The sequence below is a fragment of the Rhinolophus hipposideros genome (genome assembly GCF_964194185.1).
Source record: "Rhinolophus hipposideros genome assembly, chromosome: 7".
NCBI classification, from domain to species: domain Eukaryota; kingdom Metazoa; phylum Chordata; class Mammalia; order Chiroptera; family Rhinolophidae; genus Rhinolophus; species Rhinolophus hipposideros.
In genome coordinates, this window is record NC_138053.1 from 91,448,953 (window position 1) to 91,464,852 (window position 15,900).

General features: G+C 45.9%; 1 protein-coding gene across 2 annotated transcripts in view; it reads right to left on the bottom strand.

Annotated features, from left to right (window-relative positions):
* Positions 1–6,790: 6,790 nt before the first annotated feature.
* TRIO (trio Rho guanine nucleotide exchange factor) overlaps positions 6,791–15,900 on the bottom strand; it is a gene marked incomplete at its 5' end in the record, with an annotated part of 321,447 nt that continues 312,337 nt past the window's right edge. For both annotated transcript variants that reach the window (XM_081053954.1, XM_081053955.1), the window contains 4 exons: positions 6,791–9,058; positions 9,554–9,692; positions 12,785–12,985; positions 14,639–14,717. In XM_081053954.1, coding sequence (XP_080910080.1) covers positions 8,510–9,058; positions 9,554–9,692; positions 12,785–12,985; positions 14,639–14,717 — 968 coding nt within the window. In that variant the 3' untranslated portion in view covers positions 6,791–8,509. The remainder of the gene's footprint in view (positions 9,059–9,553; positions 9,693–12,784; positions 12,986–14,638; positions 14,718–15,900) is intronic.

A 15,900-nucleotide genomic window follows, 5' to 3' on the forward strand; every position in this document is an offset into this window, starting at 1 on the left:
CATCCATGTGGGCCCCACCTGCCAGCACAAGCGTCCTTATTAAGAGACAGTCAGAGGGCGTTTTTATGTACACAGAGGAAACGGCAATGTGAGGATGGAACAGAGAGCGATTTGAAGATGCTGGCCTTGAAGATTGGCGTGATGTGGCCACAAGCCAAGGAAGGCCGGAAGCTACTAGACCCTGGAAGAGGAAGGGGACAGGTCCTTCTCTACACCCTCTGGAGGGAGTGCAGCCTTGCTGATATGCCTTCATTTCAGCCCAGTGATACTGACATTGGACTATCTGTTTCCAGAACTGTGAGAGAGAATGAATTTCTTCTGCACTAAGCCACCAAGTTTGTTGTAATTTGTTAAAAAGCAACAGACAACTAACACAGTGTTATACAAAAGAATGAGATCAACTGAAGTCACCTAGGGAAAGAGCCTGTATTGTCAGAAGATGCGGCCTCCATCTGAGGCCTAAGCCAAGTCTCACAGAGGAGGAGACGGCCTCAAAGAAGAAAAGGATGGTCCAGAGGAGTACAGGCAAGTGAATGCAACATATACACAGCTGTAAGGCCTACTCTCATTTTTATTTCCTGTTTGCCCACTGGGCCATAATATTGAAAAAGAAAACAGATTCTGAGATCTTCCCACCTTTGGTGAGCCTACTGTAATAAGACCTGGCTCGGTAGAGCTTAGTGCGGGAGGTAATTTTCATGTTTGCAAAACTTGATGCTTTGCATTATTTCTCTTCTTGTGTAAGCATTTAAAAATAAATATGGAAACCAGGTCATTATGTGGTATAACAATCCAGCTCTGTAGGCAGTTCTCAAATGATCGATAGGGTGTGTCTCAGAAATCTGTTTCTATGTCACTTGTTCTGACATATTCTCTCCTGTACAAGCACATTCACATGAAAGAAATTTGGTCATGAACTGAAGAATAGAGTAAAAGTGAGTAAAAGGGGTTTTAACCTTCAAAAGTGACGCAGGGAAGCATTTGTTCTATAAGCAGTAACTATAAACGAGGCAATTAGTTTTAAAATCTTGACTTTTTCGGACTTTCATTAAGGGATTCTGCCTTACAAACCCTTTAACGTTTCTATTCTATGGGAGGAGAAAGCAGAAAAATGCCCTGGTGAATGCAGTAGTCGTGAACAGAGGCCTTTGAACTGGGGTCTCCATAGAATGCGGGCCACAGAGCGAAAGATAAAATCCTAAACATTTTTGAATTGTAAATAACAAGTGGACAGTGGAAGCGATGTCTGAAGAAGCAAATGTCCTGTCCCCTCAAATTGTACCAGAATCGTACCCTCCTCTCTTGACCTCTTGCCATTGCCAGAGCAACTTGACAACGCCTGGACCCAACCTGGGGAGCTGCCTGAAACCCAGCTCTCCCTTCAAGGCCCACTGATCTGCTTTTTCCTGTTCCTTCAGAACTTGGACAATTCATTGCATTCCCCTTTCTGGAAGTTACGTGAGCCAGTACTTTGCCCAGATGCTTGAATGCGGAGCTGGCCTTTGCATTCCCACTCAGTTCCGCCTGGGGAGCAGCTCTGCACGAGCAGGCAGGGCCAGCCCAAGCTCTTCTCTACCAGTAGCCCAGCAAATCCCTTTCTTACCTTCTCTCGCCAGTTATCGTTTCCAGGGTATTCTGTCTGGTTATTGTCCAGTAGGAGTAGAATACTAGTGCTGATAGCTGAGTAAGAATTCAACAAGAAATGAGTCAGCAGAAAAGTCAGAAAATGTGCAATGCACTTACAATCCTGATGAACTTGAATACTGGTTGCAGAGTTCTCCCTGATAAAATGGGTCACTTTGAAAATAAGATTAAGCAGTTGTTTTGTTCCCATCTCAGGAGACCACCATCGCCTAATCCTGAAACTAAGAAACAAAAAGAGACGCACTGATACTGGACTTCTGCTTCTGGGAAGCTGGAGCAGCTAGGTACATTTTTCCTGTTCTCCCCATGAAGTACAACTAAAATTCTCTGGACATTCTATACAAAACACACTCAAGAAGACTCAAGGTGAAGAGAAGAAAGGAGCAGTGAGGGGCCTCAGGGCTGCATCCGCAGATGGGGAGTTCTGTGGGGCTTCATACATTCCAGTCTCTGAGCTGAAGAAGCCACAACCTGGAAATGCCCATAGATGCAGACGACAGAAATCCAAACAAAACCCTGCTCTCTCCACACAAAGGAGCAGGAAAGCAACATTGCAGGGCAGCTTTTATTTAGACAATTAACTTCTCTGCGCTAGCCAGACACAGTAGAAAACATCGTGGCTCCTACCTCTACCCCACCAGCAAAGACTGAGTTGGGAACCCAGATTTCCACCATTGCCGGGTTGTAATGGGGCACCCCAATCAAACCCCTGGGTGCGGTGGTGTTAGAGAAGGCCAAATAGGGAGGCTGGGACTTTCATCCCTGCTGGGCAGTAACACGACTCCCCACCCCGCTTTGCTGTCAGCTGGGATTATGTGGGGAGCCTGCACTTCCATTCCCACCAAGGATTAACAAAGTGCTTTCATCTCCCCACTGGGGTGGTGTTGGAGGAGAGCTAGGGCAGAATCGGGACTTTTATCATTGTCCGTGGTTATCTGGGGTGGTCTAGTGGAACTCAGACCCCCCCCCCCCCCACCATGAATGAGGCAGCCCCACCCCCTGCTGGACTAGTGTCAGAAGAAGGCAGCTAAATCAGAAGGTGTAAACGAGATTCAGAGTCTCATAACCTAACACCTAAAATGTCCTTGTTTCAAATGAAAATAATTCATCATGCCAACTAGGAAAATCTCAAGTTAAATGGAAAAAGTAATACACACTAGCAATGAGATGACAGGGATGTTTGGATTACCTGACAAAACTTTTAAAGCGGCCATGGTGAAAATACTTCAAGGAGCAATTATGAACATCCTTGAAGTAAATAAAAAGATCAAATGACTCAGCAAAAAAAAATAAAAAACATTAAAAAAAATTTTTAGAACATAGAAAAATACAACCAAAATAAACTCAATACATGGGCTCAACAGCAGATTGGAATGGACAGAGGAGAAGAATCAGTGTACTTTCAGATAGAACAATAGAAACTTCCCAATCTGAACAACAAAGAAAAGCTGGTTTGGGGAGGGGTGGGATGGGGAGAAAAAAATACCTCCTCAAAGACCTGTGGGACGATAACAGTTTTTGAATGGTTTCTCATAGAAACCATGGAGGCCCAAAGGAAGTGGCACAACATTTTTGAAAGAAAAGAACTGTCAACCCAGAATTGTGTATTTAGGGAAAATATCATCAGGAATAAAGGGGAGGAGGGGTAAATGAAGACATTATCCGGTGAAGGGAAACGAAGAGAATTTGTGGCCACCAGAACTATCCTAAAAGAATGGCTACAGTTAGGTCACTAATCAGAAAGGAAAGTACAAAGGACGAAATCTTGGAATATCAGGAAAGGAGGAAAACAATGAAAAGAGTAAAACTATGGGTAAATACAATACATTTTCCTCCTCCTCTTCAGTCTTCTAAATTATGTTTGATGGCTGAAGCAAAAATTGTAACATTGTGTAATGTGGTTCTAGATATATGTTGAGAAAATATTTAAAACAATTATAAACTAGGGAGAGTAATGAGACATACAGGGAGGTAAGGTTTCTATATTTCACTCAAACTGGTAAAACAATAACACCAGTAGACTGTGATGAGTTATGTATATATTATGTAATACTTAGAGCAACCCCTAAAGCTATGTAAAGAAACACATTCAAAATCATTATGGATAGATCAAATGAAATCCTAAAAGTGTTCAAGCAACCCACAGGAAGGCAGACAAAAGAAAACAGAGAAATGGAACCCAGAAAAGAACAGTAAACCAAAAAAACAGAAGGGCAGCTTTAAGCCTTAACTTTACCAATAATTACATTAAATGTAAATGATCTAAATACACCAGTTAAAAGACAGAGACTGGCACAGTGGATTGAAAAACACGACCCAACCATATGCTGCTTATAAGAAATCAATTCACATATAATGATAAAGGTATGTTGACAGTAAAAGGATGGAAAAATACACAAGTAAGCATTAATTTTTAAAAAGCAGGAGTAATTACATTAATATCAGATACAGTACATATCAAAGCAAAGAAAATTGCCAGAGAGCATACGGGATATTACATAGTGATAAAAGGGTTGACTCACCAAGAAGACAGTTACCCTAAGTGTGTACATCAAACATTAGAGCTGCAAGATATGTGAAGCAAAAACTGACAGAAGTGAAAGGAGAAAGACAAATCAGTAATAATAGTCGAAGACTTCAACATTCTTTTCTCAAGAATTGATTGAATAACTAGACGTGACATGGATTAATTCCCTGAATAGCACCAACCATCACAATTCATTCAATATGAAATAGACAATTTGATTAGCCCTGTAACAATTAAGGAAATTGAATTCATAATTCAAAAACTCCACATAAAGAAATCTCCAGGCCCACATGGTTCCAGTGAAGTCTACCAGTTATTTAAAGAAGAATTGACACCAATTCTATACAATCTCTTCCAGAAAATAGAACACTTTCCAATTTATTTTATGAAGTTCGTAGTACAATGATACATAGACTGAAAACCGGACAAAGTACAAAAACAGAAAAAGAAAAATTACAGACCAATATCTCTTTTGAACATAGATACAAAAACCCTTAACAAATATTAGTGAATACAGTTCAGAAACAGAAAGAATTATACAGCATGATGATGTCGGCTCTCACCAGTCATATTCAATATCATATTGGAAGTTTTAGCCAGTAAAAGAAACAAGGGCATATATTGGAAAGCAAGAAATAAAACTGTTCCTATTTGCAGATGATGTAATTATGCAGAAAGTCCCAAGGAATCTACAAAACCACCTAGAACTGGTAAGTTAAGCAAATATACAGGATAAGTGATAATCATTCAAAAATCAATTGTATTTCTATATAGTAGAAATGAATTCATGGACACCAAAATTGAAAATATGGTATGATTTATAATTGTTTGAAAAAGAGAAATATTTAGGTATAATTCAAACAAAACATATATATACATATATATATATATATGTATATATATATATGAACTTGTAAAACTACAAAGTGATGATGAAAGAAATCAAAGAAGATCTAGATAATTGGAGAGCTATGTTATACTCATGCATTGGAAGATTCAACATAGTAAAGGTGTCAATTTACCCCAAATTGGCATACAGATTTAATGCAATTTCTATAAAAGTCCCAGTAAGATATTTTATAGACAGATATATTCTAAAATTTATATGGAAAAATAAAGGAACTGGAGTGGCTAAAACTTTTTGAAAAAGGTAGGAGGAGCAGTACAGTCTACATGATTTCAAGACTTCCTGCACACTACAGTAATCAAGACCGTGTGGAATCCATAGAGGGAGAATTAATGCGACCAGTGGAATAGGGTAGAGAACCCAGAAATAGGCCCACCTCATTGACTAAAGTCACAAAAGCATAGTCTTTTCAACAAATGCTACTAGAACAACTGGAAAACAAGAACAAAATCTACAAAAGAACAAAACCAAGAAACAAACAAAAAAACCCCTCAACCTAAATTTTACACCCTATACAAAAATGAACTCAAAATGAATCACGAACTTAAATGAAAAATGTAAAACAAAAACTTTGACCAAAAAACTTAGGAAAAAACCTTTAATTTAGGATTTAGTGAAGAGTTTATAGACTTGACACCAAAAAGCTTGATCTACATGAAGAACTGATAAATTGGACTTGATCAAAATTAAAACATTTTTCTGTGTGAAAGATCTTGTTAAGCAAATGAAAAGACACACTTATAGAATGGGAAAACATTTACAAACCACATCTCTGACAAAGGACTGGTATCTAGAATATACAAAAAATTCTCAGAACTCAACAATAAAATTCCAGACAACGCCATGAGAAAGAAAACAGGCAAATGACACGAAGAGACGTTTCACTGAAGAGGATGTACAGATGGCAAATAAGCACATGGTACGAAGTTCTGTATCATTAGCCATTAGGGAAATGTAAACTAAAACTGCAGTAATGTGTCATTATTCACTTGTCAGAATGGTCAAATAAAAATTAGTGACGACACCAAATGCTGGCAAAGAGTCAAAGAAACCAGATTAACTCGGACATGTGGTGAGAATGCAGATTAGAACCAACCTTGTATTTCTGTTCCTCCGGAGCCACCGAGCCATCGACGTCCCTGGGACTGAGGAGGTGTCACCTCGGGGACAGTGAGCATCCCATGCCCTGACTTTGGGACTTACCTTCAGTATTTCAGCAAACAGATGAAAAATGAAACCCGTTCTGCAAGTCCCCCAGGAACAGGTGACTCCGTGTGGGGTGGGGGTCTTCACAGATGCGGGATCCTTGGTTTGCTCGTGACACCAGGACCTACACCTAAGCACTTCGTTTTCTTCAATCTCTCCAGACAATGCTGGTTTTGCTTCTCCGTGGCCAGGATGCAGCAGTCTTCTTTGTTCTGAGTCTACGTTCATCAAGAAACTGGGCACCTGAGCTATGCCAACCAGCACAAGGCGCAGTCCCACTATAGACAGTTGACATTCCGGGTTACACACCAGTGACCCAGTCTGCAGGAGCCTCAGCAACTCCCTTCTCTGGCTGTGTTGAGCAGACTCCCAGTCTAGAAGAGTCTCCTCTGCAGCCCCCCAGGCTCTGATCCACGAGGGGCCGGCCCATCCTTCATTTTCTGCCTCAGCCATCTCTCTTTTGGATTCAATAGTGACCAATGTAAATAAAAGGCCTAACACAAAAATCAGGCAAATATGTTTAATTTTTTAAAAGAACTGATGGCAAAATAAAATATTTACATCACATCATACTGTGTAAACATGTAAGGTCTCTGTACAAAGAAATATACATGCAAAATAATGTAAAAATTTAACTGAAATAATAAAAGAAACAATACACAAATAAAAGTTGTGAGGTTACGAATACACATCCAGTTTTGAATCCAATTTTTTTAAAAAAGTTTCTGTACAATTTTACAAGGAACAAACAAACAAAACCCAACAAAAGAATAAATAAAATACATTGGAAGCTGCAAAGCTTAACTATGCCCGTTTATGGCTCAACCCAGGTGTCTGGCTGGCTTGGGAAGCGGGCTGGCCTCTGTGTTAGTGTATTTCACACAACAAAGATAAAAAGACATCCAGAAAAATTCAAGCGTGCCCAGAAACCCAGCGTCTTTTGTTGAAGGGCTCCCCACATCGGCGTGAATTCTGCCACAGTGACACAGACATGGGGTGCCAGCCTCAAGGCGGCTTAGTGCTCAGTTGGCTTTTATTTCTTACCAAAAGCTCAAAGTCCAGCCAATTTTTGTACAGAAAATTGAATGTCAAAAAAGTCTAAAAAGTAGTAAATGTCCAGACTGATTTTGGGGAAAAAAATAATACTTTGGTATTCTGAATAATAGCATAAATTTTAAAACATTATCCTATTATCCAGTTTTATATTCAGAATATGAGATCACTTTTTACAGTCCTCGAAACTGACAAATTTCACGAAGAGTTAAATCTCCTTGAACGATGGCACAGGGCTACAATTCCCCACCCTCACTCCACCCCACCCCACCCCAACACACACACAAAACCATAAAGCTCACCGTACGAAGTATGTGCTTTTTCTATATATTTATTACAGGTACAACAGAGGTCTTCATAAATAGTTGCATAAAATGTTAAAGCCACAACATTGCACATGATATGAAATAAAACCAAAAAAACCCCAATGAGTGCATTTACAGTATTTTCATCTGACTGTATACTGCTCAACAATCTGATTGACGGCTTGGGGGTTGGGGGGTGGAGGAGTGGGGCAGGACCCAACCTGATGTCCTGGGTGGATGGGCAGAACCCTCTGACCCCCAAAGCAAGCCCCGGGCGGTGGGTGGCGGGGTGGGAAGGGAGGCAGGTGGGGAATGGACAGACTGAAGGCAGGACCAGTCTTATATACAAGTAAGGCCTACATTTCATCAGAGCAAAACAATTCATTCTATTTTTATGCAAAAGTTTGAGGTTGAATGCGCGGTTCAGAAGCCTCATCTGGCGTCCCAGGGAGACACACAGATCAGGCGGCTGGCCAAGCTCAGAGCCAGGGGGACCCGCCGCTAGGGCGCGTCATCCCCGCGGTGGCGCCTATCTCTGTTGTGTTCCTTAACACCAGCGGTGGAACCCAGGCATTTTGTTTCCTTGAATAAATCTTGGAAAACATTAAATTTGCAAAATTCTATTCGTGTTCGTTTAAAAAAGTTTCTTTTCATTTTTTGCAGAAACCTGAATAAAAGACTGTGACGCAGCGACGCTGCCCCCGCTCGCAGAGCGCACGGAAGGTCCTCCACCGTCGCGCACTCGGGGTGCAGTTTCACACGATGAAATCAGCAGCTGAGTAGTTATGTTGGTTTGTGTTTCTCTTCGAAATTGAAATAACAGCTGATTGGCAGGTGAAAGAGAATGAGAAAGGACTTCAGGACAGGTCAGACCCTAGGCAGCAGCCTGCTCTGTAAGAAGTTTTTAATGCTACGAAGAGGTCGAACATCATTCTGGTGTTTGCGCCGCTCGATGAAGGAAGTCAGTCGGGACGTGTCCAGGACGCCCGCGCCCCTGCCACTGCCGGGGCCCGCCTGCAGCCACTGCTCCTGGAGGGCCAGCGCAGCCGAGGGACGCTTGGCGGGGTCCTCCTGCAGGAGGAAACACACGAAATCCTTGGCCTTCTGGCTCACTCCTTTAAAGTAGTCATCTGGGAAACTAAAGTCTAGTCGGCAAATGTTCAGGCAGGTCTCTTCCACACTGTCGTCCAGGAAGGGGGACACGCCACTAAGAAGGACGTATGTGAGCACTCCCACACTCCACGTATCCGAGGTCAGGGAGACCGGGTTCCCAAGGATGATTTCGGGGGCTGCAAATTCAGGGTTCCCCAGTAACTGGTGGATGTAGTAGGTCGTGTTGAGTTGGACAGCATCTCCAAAGTCAGCCAGTTTAATTGTTGGCTTGGCTAAACTCTGATCCACCAGAATATTTTCGGGCTAGAAGACAGAAGAAGGCCAGTGATTTTCAACAACCCCAAGCTTACGCTCATGCGTGAGGCTCACCAGGAATTTCTGAGGTCGACTGGAACAGACTGCTCACGTGCAAAATGGAATCACGCTCTCAGCACATTGACCCACGAAAGGGGGAACAAGCACCAACAGAGGAGCCGCTGCCCCGACTCGGCTCAGACCAGCCCTCTGGAGATGAGTGGAAAGCAGCGTGTTGCATAGGCTGGTTTACGAAGCTGGGTATTCACCCCTTGTACCTCCCAGCACTAACAACAACCCTTTCTCCTCCTTTCTCAGTTACCACTGAACCAGCCCCATACCAGCCCAGGAAAACTCACACAACTTTCTGAAATCTCATGAAATGTCTGAAGATCTCCTTTGAAGACCGAGACTGGAAACCAGTGCTTCCATCTCCCACCCTCTCATATTTGTCCCCAGCCATGGTCAGACATGCCACTCTCTGGCCCCTGGAAACCCACTAACCTTTAGGTCCAGGTGTGCTATCCTGCAGTTGTGAAGGTATCGGACGGCTTCCAGAACCTCCCCCAGATACGCCCTGATCTTCCCTTCGGTGAGGTTTCCCCATCGCACCACACAGTCCAGGAGGCGCCCCTGGTCAGCCCTGCAGAGGTAGGAATGTGTGCGGCCGTCACTATGTGCCAGTTCACTTTAGAGAACTTTCTCGTCTAATACGAAGTAAATGTGCCTTCTCTGTGCCCCACTGTTAATGTTCCATTCATGTTTCAGGATTGTATCTCCACCTGAAGGCACAATGGGATCAACAGGGTGACTTCTTGTGAACATCTGTGCAGATGCCCGCGGGGAACAAGGCAGCTGAAACCTTAGAGGGAGCCGGGAGGCGCCCGCTCAGCCGGCTCCACTCAAACCCTGCCTCCATGAGAAAATGATATGGAAGTGCTGCCTGGCAGTGCCAGGCACACAGTGGGTGCTCTGTGGGCCTCTGCTGAAGCTAGGAATGAAGTGGTGCCACCTCTCCGAGCCTGAGTTTTGTCATCTGTAAAATGGGTGATGGGAAGGCTGAATGAGGTAATGTAAGTAAGAGGCAAATGATAAGGCAATACAGTGAGTCAAAATGGTCTCAAGTCTTCCTACTGTGAATTTGCTTTAAATATTTAAAAACCACTTACATGGAGCTGCCCATGTGTCCGGGACTAAATACCTTCTATCTATTCATTTCATCCACATGACAACTCACCGAGAAGGTTTTATTGTCACCATTTTATGGATGAGGAAACTGAGGCATAGAGAAGTTATGTACCTTTCCCAAGGTCACACAGCTCGTAAGTGAAGGCTGGAATCACAATGAGATGGTCTGGCCCCAGCCTCGCCTAACACCTGTCTATGCTGCCTTCTTTTTTTTGCAAAACAGAAACGCACAGGACAATCAGCTACTTGTCTGGTAATGGGGAGTAATCAAGGAGAATTTGGTAGTCAGTAATTTGTTATGAAAAGAAATCCCATTAACAGTATGGTGCGGCCAAACCATTTAGTTTTCCAGGGAGAAGAAATGATGGCTGAATACACTGAAAATTTTAAAGCAGAAACAGAGGCCTTGTTTTGTAGATTTTTTATGAGGACGTCAGATAATTCTTGCTAAAAATCCTCAGGGAAGATGGGCAGTGTTGTTAGTTATCAAGCTTCTAGAGCCAGAAAGGACCCTCCCAGGTACTGAGGGCCCACAGGGGCCACGTCTCTGCTTGGATATCACGTTAGTGCCACAACAATCATCCACAGTAGCTGAGATTGTAAAGGGTGCCATGGTTAAGAAGTGAGCTCCAGGTGACAGGGCCAGTGAGAGGTGGAACAGGGACTACAACTAGGCTCCACGTCCACTGACACGTTCATCAGCCTCGGGGAGTCCTCCCTTCCGTGCCTGACGGGTTTGCTGTCCCAGAGACGTTGTAGTTGAGCAGCCCTGGGCGGGCAGACCCTCCTGAAACACCCCCTCCCCCGGGGCGGGCGCTGTCCTCTGGGGCCACAGCAGCCTCGCCCCATAAAGGCCTGGGGTGGAGGCACTTACAAAGTCTTTAAGAAAAAGAACACAAGAGACAGAAAATCAGGTGCAGGGCCTTCAGAGACTCCCTGAGGGAGAGGCCTCGAAGCTCGAGCCCCGCGGTCGCCATGAATGTGCCCCTTCACGGACCAGGGGTGCTCCTCTTGCCTGGTCTATCCTTTCCACTGAGGAGTGATCAAAAGTATGAACTGGTGCAAAATGTTTTACTTTTGCCAGTGGAAAAGAAGTTGTAAATCCGAGGAAATGTGTGAAATGAGACCCCCTAAAATGGAGCAATAGGAATCTAAAGAAAGCTAAATGCTGAGATGTTTCCCAGAGACCGGAATGGTCCAAGGGCATGACTGCCACGTCGGGCCACACGGTCCTCTGCTGGGGGCCGTTCTGTGCCCTGCCCTGTGCCAGGGTGGTGAGCAGCACCCCTGGCCTCCACCCACGAGATGCCAGTAGCACTCCACTCTGACTTGTGACACCAAAAGAGCCTTCACGCATTGCCAGTGGCCCCTGAGGGGCACAAATGCCCCCAGTTGAGGACAACTGCTCTTGAATTTCACATTCTTTACATGACTGAGCCATATGCGGAGGGGTCCCACGGGGCCCAGGAAGACCTTGGAGACCAGTGGGGCTGCGTGGTCCAGGGGGCATCTCTTCGTGAGGTGCGTCTCCCCACCCTCATCTTCTTGTCATCCTTCGGTGGGCAGGAGCTCTGAGGGGCGGGGTGGCCCTGGGGATGAGGTGCCAAGTACCTGACAGAGCAAGTTTTAGCGAGCCCGTCCCCAAGTGCCCACCAGAGGTCACCACCAGGGCCATGCGTCTTCAGAGTCCTGGCTTCTTGGCTCCTTTGGGGACCGGGTGGTGTCTCCAGGTAGGCCGAGACCCAGTGGGAGCCTAGGTGTGGTGTTAGGCTTGCTGCCCCCTTGTTGGACAGCACATACTAAAAACGACTTCTTTCTACATTTACTGGAAAGCTCCAAAATTGTGGTCTCTAATAGCATACATACGAGGTTTCATTAAAAAATATGGTGAATGTTCAAATAAAAAAAAATTATTACAGTAAGACACACTGCCATTAATCCCCCTTAAAACACTCCTCACTTCTAACACACTTATCCCATCATTCTTGCCACTTTCTGAAGCAGTTCTGGAAGTCCTCTTTTGTGAGTGTCTTTAGTTGTGCTGTCCTGGCTGCCTCGATGTCCTGAATGGATTCAAAATGTTTACCTTTCACGGTCATTTTGATTTGGGGATGAGCCAGAAGTCACATGGTGCCAGATCCGATGAATAAGGTGGATGAGGACACATGGTAATGTTTTTATTTGACAGAAATTGCCATGTACCAGAAGCTAAGTGTGACAGGGAGGAGCACTGTCATGATGGCAGGTGAAGTAAAGACACTCAAGAAAGAGAACTTCTAGAACTGCTTCAGAAAGTGGCAAGAACGACAGGATAAATGTGTTCGAAGTGAGGGGGTGTATTTTGAGGGGGATTAATGGCAATGTGTTTTTTACTGTAATAAATATTTTTTCATCTAAACATACACCATATTTTGTGATCACACCCCTATGTTTTAGAAGTTCTGTGAATCCTAAAGTCCCGATTCCCATTGTCCTTAGAGAACATCAATAAAACGCTTGAAGGTGAGGCTGTGGGTTACAAAGAAGGGCGATTCGGTGTGTACGCACATTTCTAAAACAAGGACGTAGCTGGTGGGGGTCTCAAAGGTGTCCAGGAGTCCAACCAGGAGTGGGTGCTGGACGTTCTGCAGGACTCCAAGCTCGTGGGTGACCTGGTCACGCTTCATCAACTTCTTGTTCACAAACTTAGTGGCCACAGCTCGTTTGGTTCCTTTCTGATCACATTTCTTAACGACAGAGAACCTGCCCCTGGAAAATAGGTCGAGAAGGTAATTTTCAGAGGACTCTGAGTGAGTCGTGGAGAAAAGCTCTGTTAACCTAAGTGGACTGGGGGAGGGACAGCTTCCCCCGCCTGCCGACCAGTTCTGCCCACAGGCCCTGCTCTCCCCAGCACTCCGTGCAGGGGCTGTGGCCCCACGATGGCCCCGAGGAAGCCTGTCCGAGCTGCTCTGCGGTGAGACTGTCTCCTCCTCCTACAGGAAGACTCCACTTCCTCGCACCGGTCCAGGCAGATCACTTGACTCCCTCTAACCTCAGAAGTGACATCGTGAGACTTACCAGGCAGCTTCTACCTTTGTTCTCTCGTAGAAAACTTTCCTCATTGTGTGAAAAAGCTAGGGAGGGACTATTTGGGGCCTCCTGGTCACCCCACCCCCCTTCTGAACAGGTGTCAGCTGCCATCACTGCCTGCCTGCCCAGGATGATAGAGGTGGGTCACTCATCACTAGTTCACGGTCCCTGGCGCTGCACCCACAGACCACACCTGAAATCCCAGCTCCATCTCCATTTGATCTGGACAACGGAGCCTTGGACCTCAAGTTTGAGCCTGCTGCCCTAATGGGACGAGACGGCGGGGTCCTAAGGAATGTGATGAAGAGAAAGGGCAGCAGGCTGTGGGGGGGATCAAGACGGCCACGCCCCTTTGCTAGTTCTCCCGCGGGGAGTTGGCGTCTATCTCTCCTCCCTTGAATCTGGGCTGGCTGGGGGCTGATTCTGACCCGCAGAGTGTGGACGGAGCACCGCTGTGGATTTCTGAGGCTGGGCCTTAAGAGGCCTTGCGGCTTCTGTTTTTCTTTTCTTGGAATGCTTCCACCATCATATGAGGAAGCCCCAGAGCCCAGCATCCCAGGTGGGGCCGAGGACATGTGGGTGACACGTGCACATGCCACGACAGACCAACGGAACACCCCAATCAGTCACACGTTGTGTGATGTGATAAATCACTGCTGCTCTGAGACCTGAGTGGTGCCTTGTGCAGTAAAGATAAGTGACGGCGATGCCAGGCTAATGCATGCAGGTAGGTGAGCAGGTCACTGGAGCCACCACCCAGTGTGGCCGCTCAATGGAAGAGGCGGCTGCTGGGGGAAAGCTTTTCAAAAGGGACATTCAGCTGTCATGCTGTTGACCTCCTTATTGCCACATGAGATATGTGAGGACACTCAGAAGATGCCTGACAGTACTGCCCCATATGGAGAGAGACAACCCCTCTCTGTTGGAGCCCTCTCTCAGTTTGCTCAGGCGTCCCCTGCGACTCCCCTTACAGTTCCATGTACAGCTGGAACCTGAAGGACACAGTCAGACGTTTTTAACCAGGACTCCACGGGAGAATGAAGTCCTAGAGAAACGGTGTGAGTGACTCTCCCCTGAATTTCACCACGCGTAGGACACAGACAGCACAGAGCGGGAGTCAAGCCATTCCAATGGATGGCTTATGGCTTTGGGCCTTGATTCTCTTGGAACCTGAGCTGAAAACATCTCTGTTACATCCTGGATGCTTAGCAGCAAAAGGCGACACAGGTTACACTGCTAGTGGGACGCACAGAACTCCCAGCTGCTGGGCTCTTAGTGAGTCACGTCCTCCAGGCTCCTCTCCCGGAAAAGGCCCTGGGTTGTAGGCCGTACCTGCCAAGCTCAGCCACTTCGCTGTAGAAGGAGTCAAAGTTGTCTTTCCAGGTCACCACGACCCCATCACTCCCTGGACCTGCAAGAAGAGCAGCATCCCCTGAGCCTGGATTAGGTGGTGCTTCTCGGGGAAGGAGCACAGACCTGCGAGGTCCCATGTGGCAGCCGTATGTGGCCACCGAGCATGTGAACTGTGTCTCACCGCGAGGAAACACGCTGTATGTGTGAAACACGCTGCGGGTCGGGACTCAGCATGACAGACAGATTCATGTGAAAGAAATAAACGCACCCCTCCTCTTCCACGATTACCCCACTCCTGTCTCCAGGGTATCAGTGTATCTCCCTAAACTCCCTTAGCTTTCATTAGTGATTTATCTAAAAAGAAAATCACCTGTATAATTTCTGTGACATCTTTTTAAAATTAGAATTTGGTGATTCTTTACTCTCAAATTCAAGACTTTCTTTTTTGTGGCATGATCCAAAAATCAGAATACTTCCTTTCTTTGATTTAATGAGGTTAAAATAGATGTAGGATTAAGATACGTGGGATAAAAGTTCTGAGACAATTCTGTTTATTGTCTACACACAGGGCGCCCCCAAACTCAATTCACCTTGCAGTTCAGATTTTTATTTTCACTCTCGTCAGGGGCTCTCATGCCTGGAACAGCTGCAGGATCAATGAGAAATCGCAGCAGCCCCCCCCCACCCCTTGCATAGTTGGTGGCCACAAAATGGTAGCTAGAGATCAGTATGTGCTGCTTACTGAGCATCCACATGTGTCAAGTGCAACTACAGGAAATGTAAAAAGCCTCAGGATACGGTTCTGCCTCCAGGTTTAGTGGTGGAGAGGGAACAAGGCCCTGCCAGACAGTGGAGCGAGCAAGGGCTTCAGACCAGAGTGACGCGGGTCCCACCAGGGTCCCCCTGGGCTCCTGGAAGGACAGGAGGCCACGGCCTCCAGCAGGGCTGTTGTCAGGGTCTGAGACAGGCAGAGCCTGCGCACTCTGCAACCACGCTCCCTCTTTTCCTTCCCTTTTGCCCATATTCCTTGAGACCGACTTAGATTAGATTCTCTCAGAGCCAGAGTGGCGACTGGGTAACCAGATCAAAGAGAAATTGGATACAAGAATGTGTTTTCAGAACTACGCACCTTGTTCCAGCCCAGTGGCCGTGTCAGAGGCCACGCTGCTCCCTGCCTTGACCACGTGAGAAGTCACCCACCCCGGGACGTCCCAGACTGTGGGCTGCTGCTGCAGCTCCCC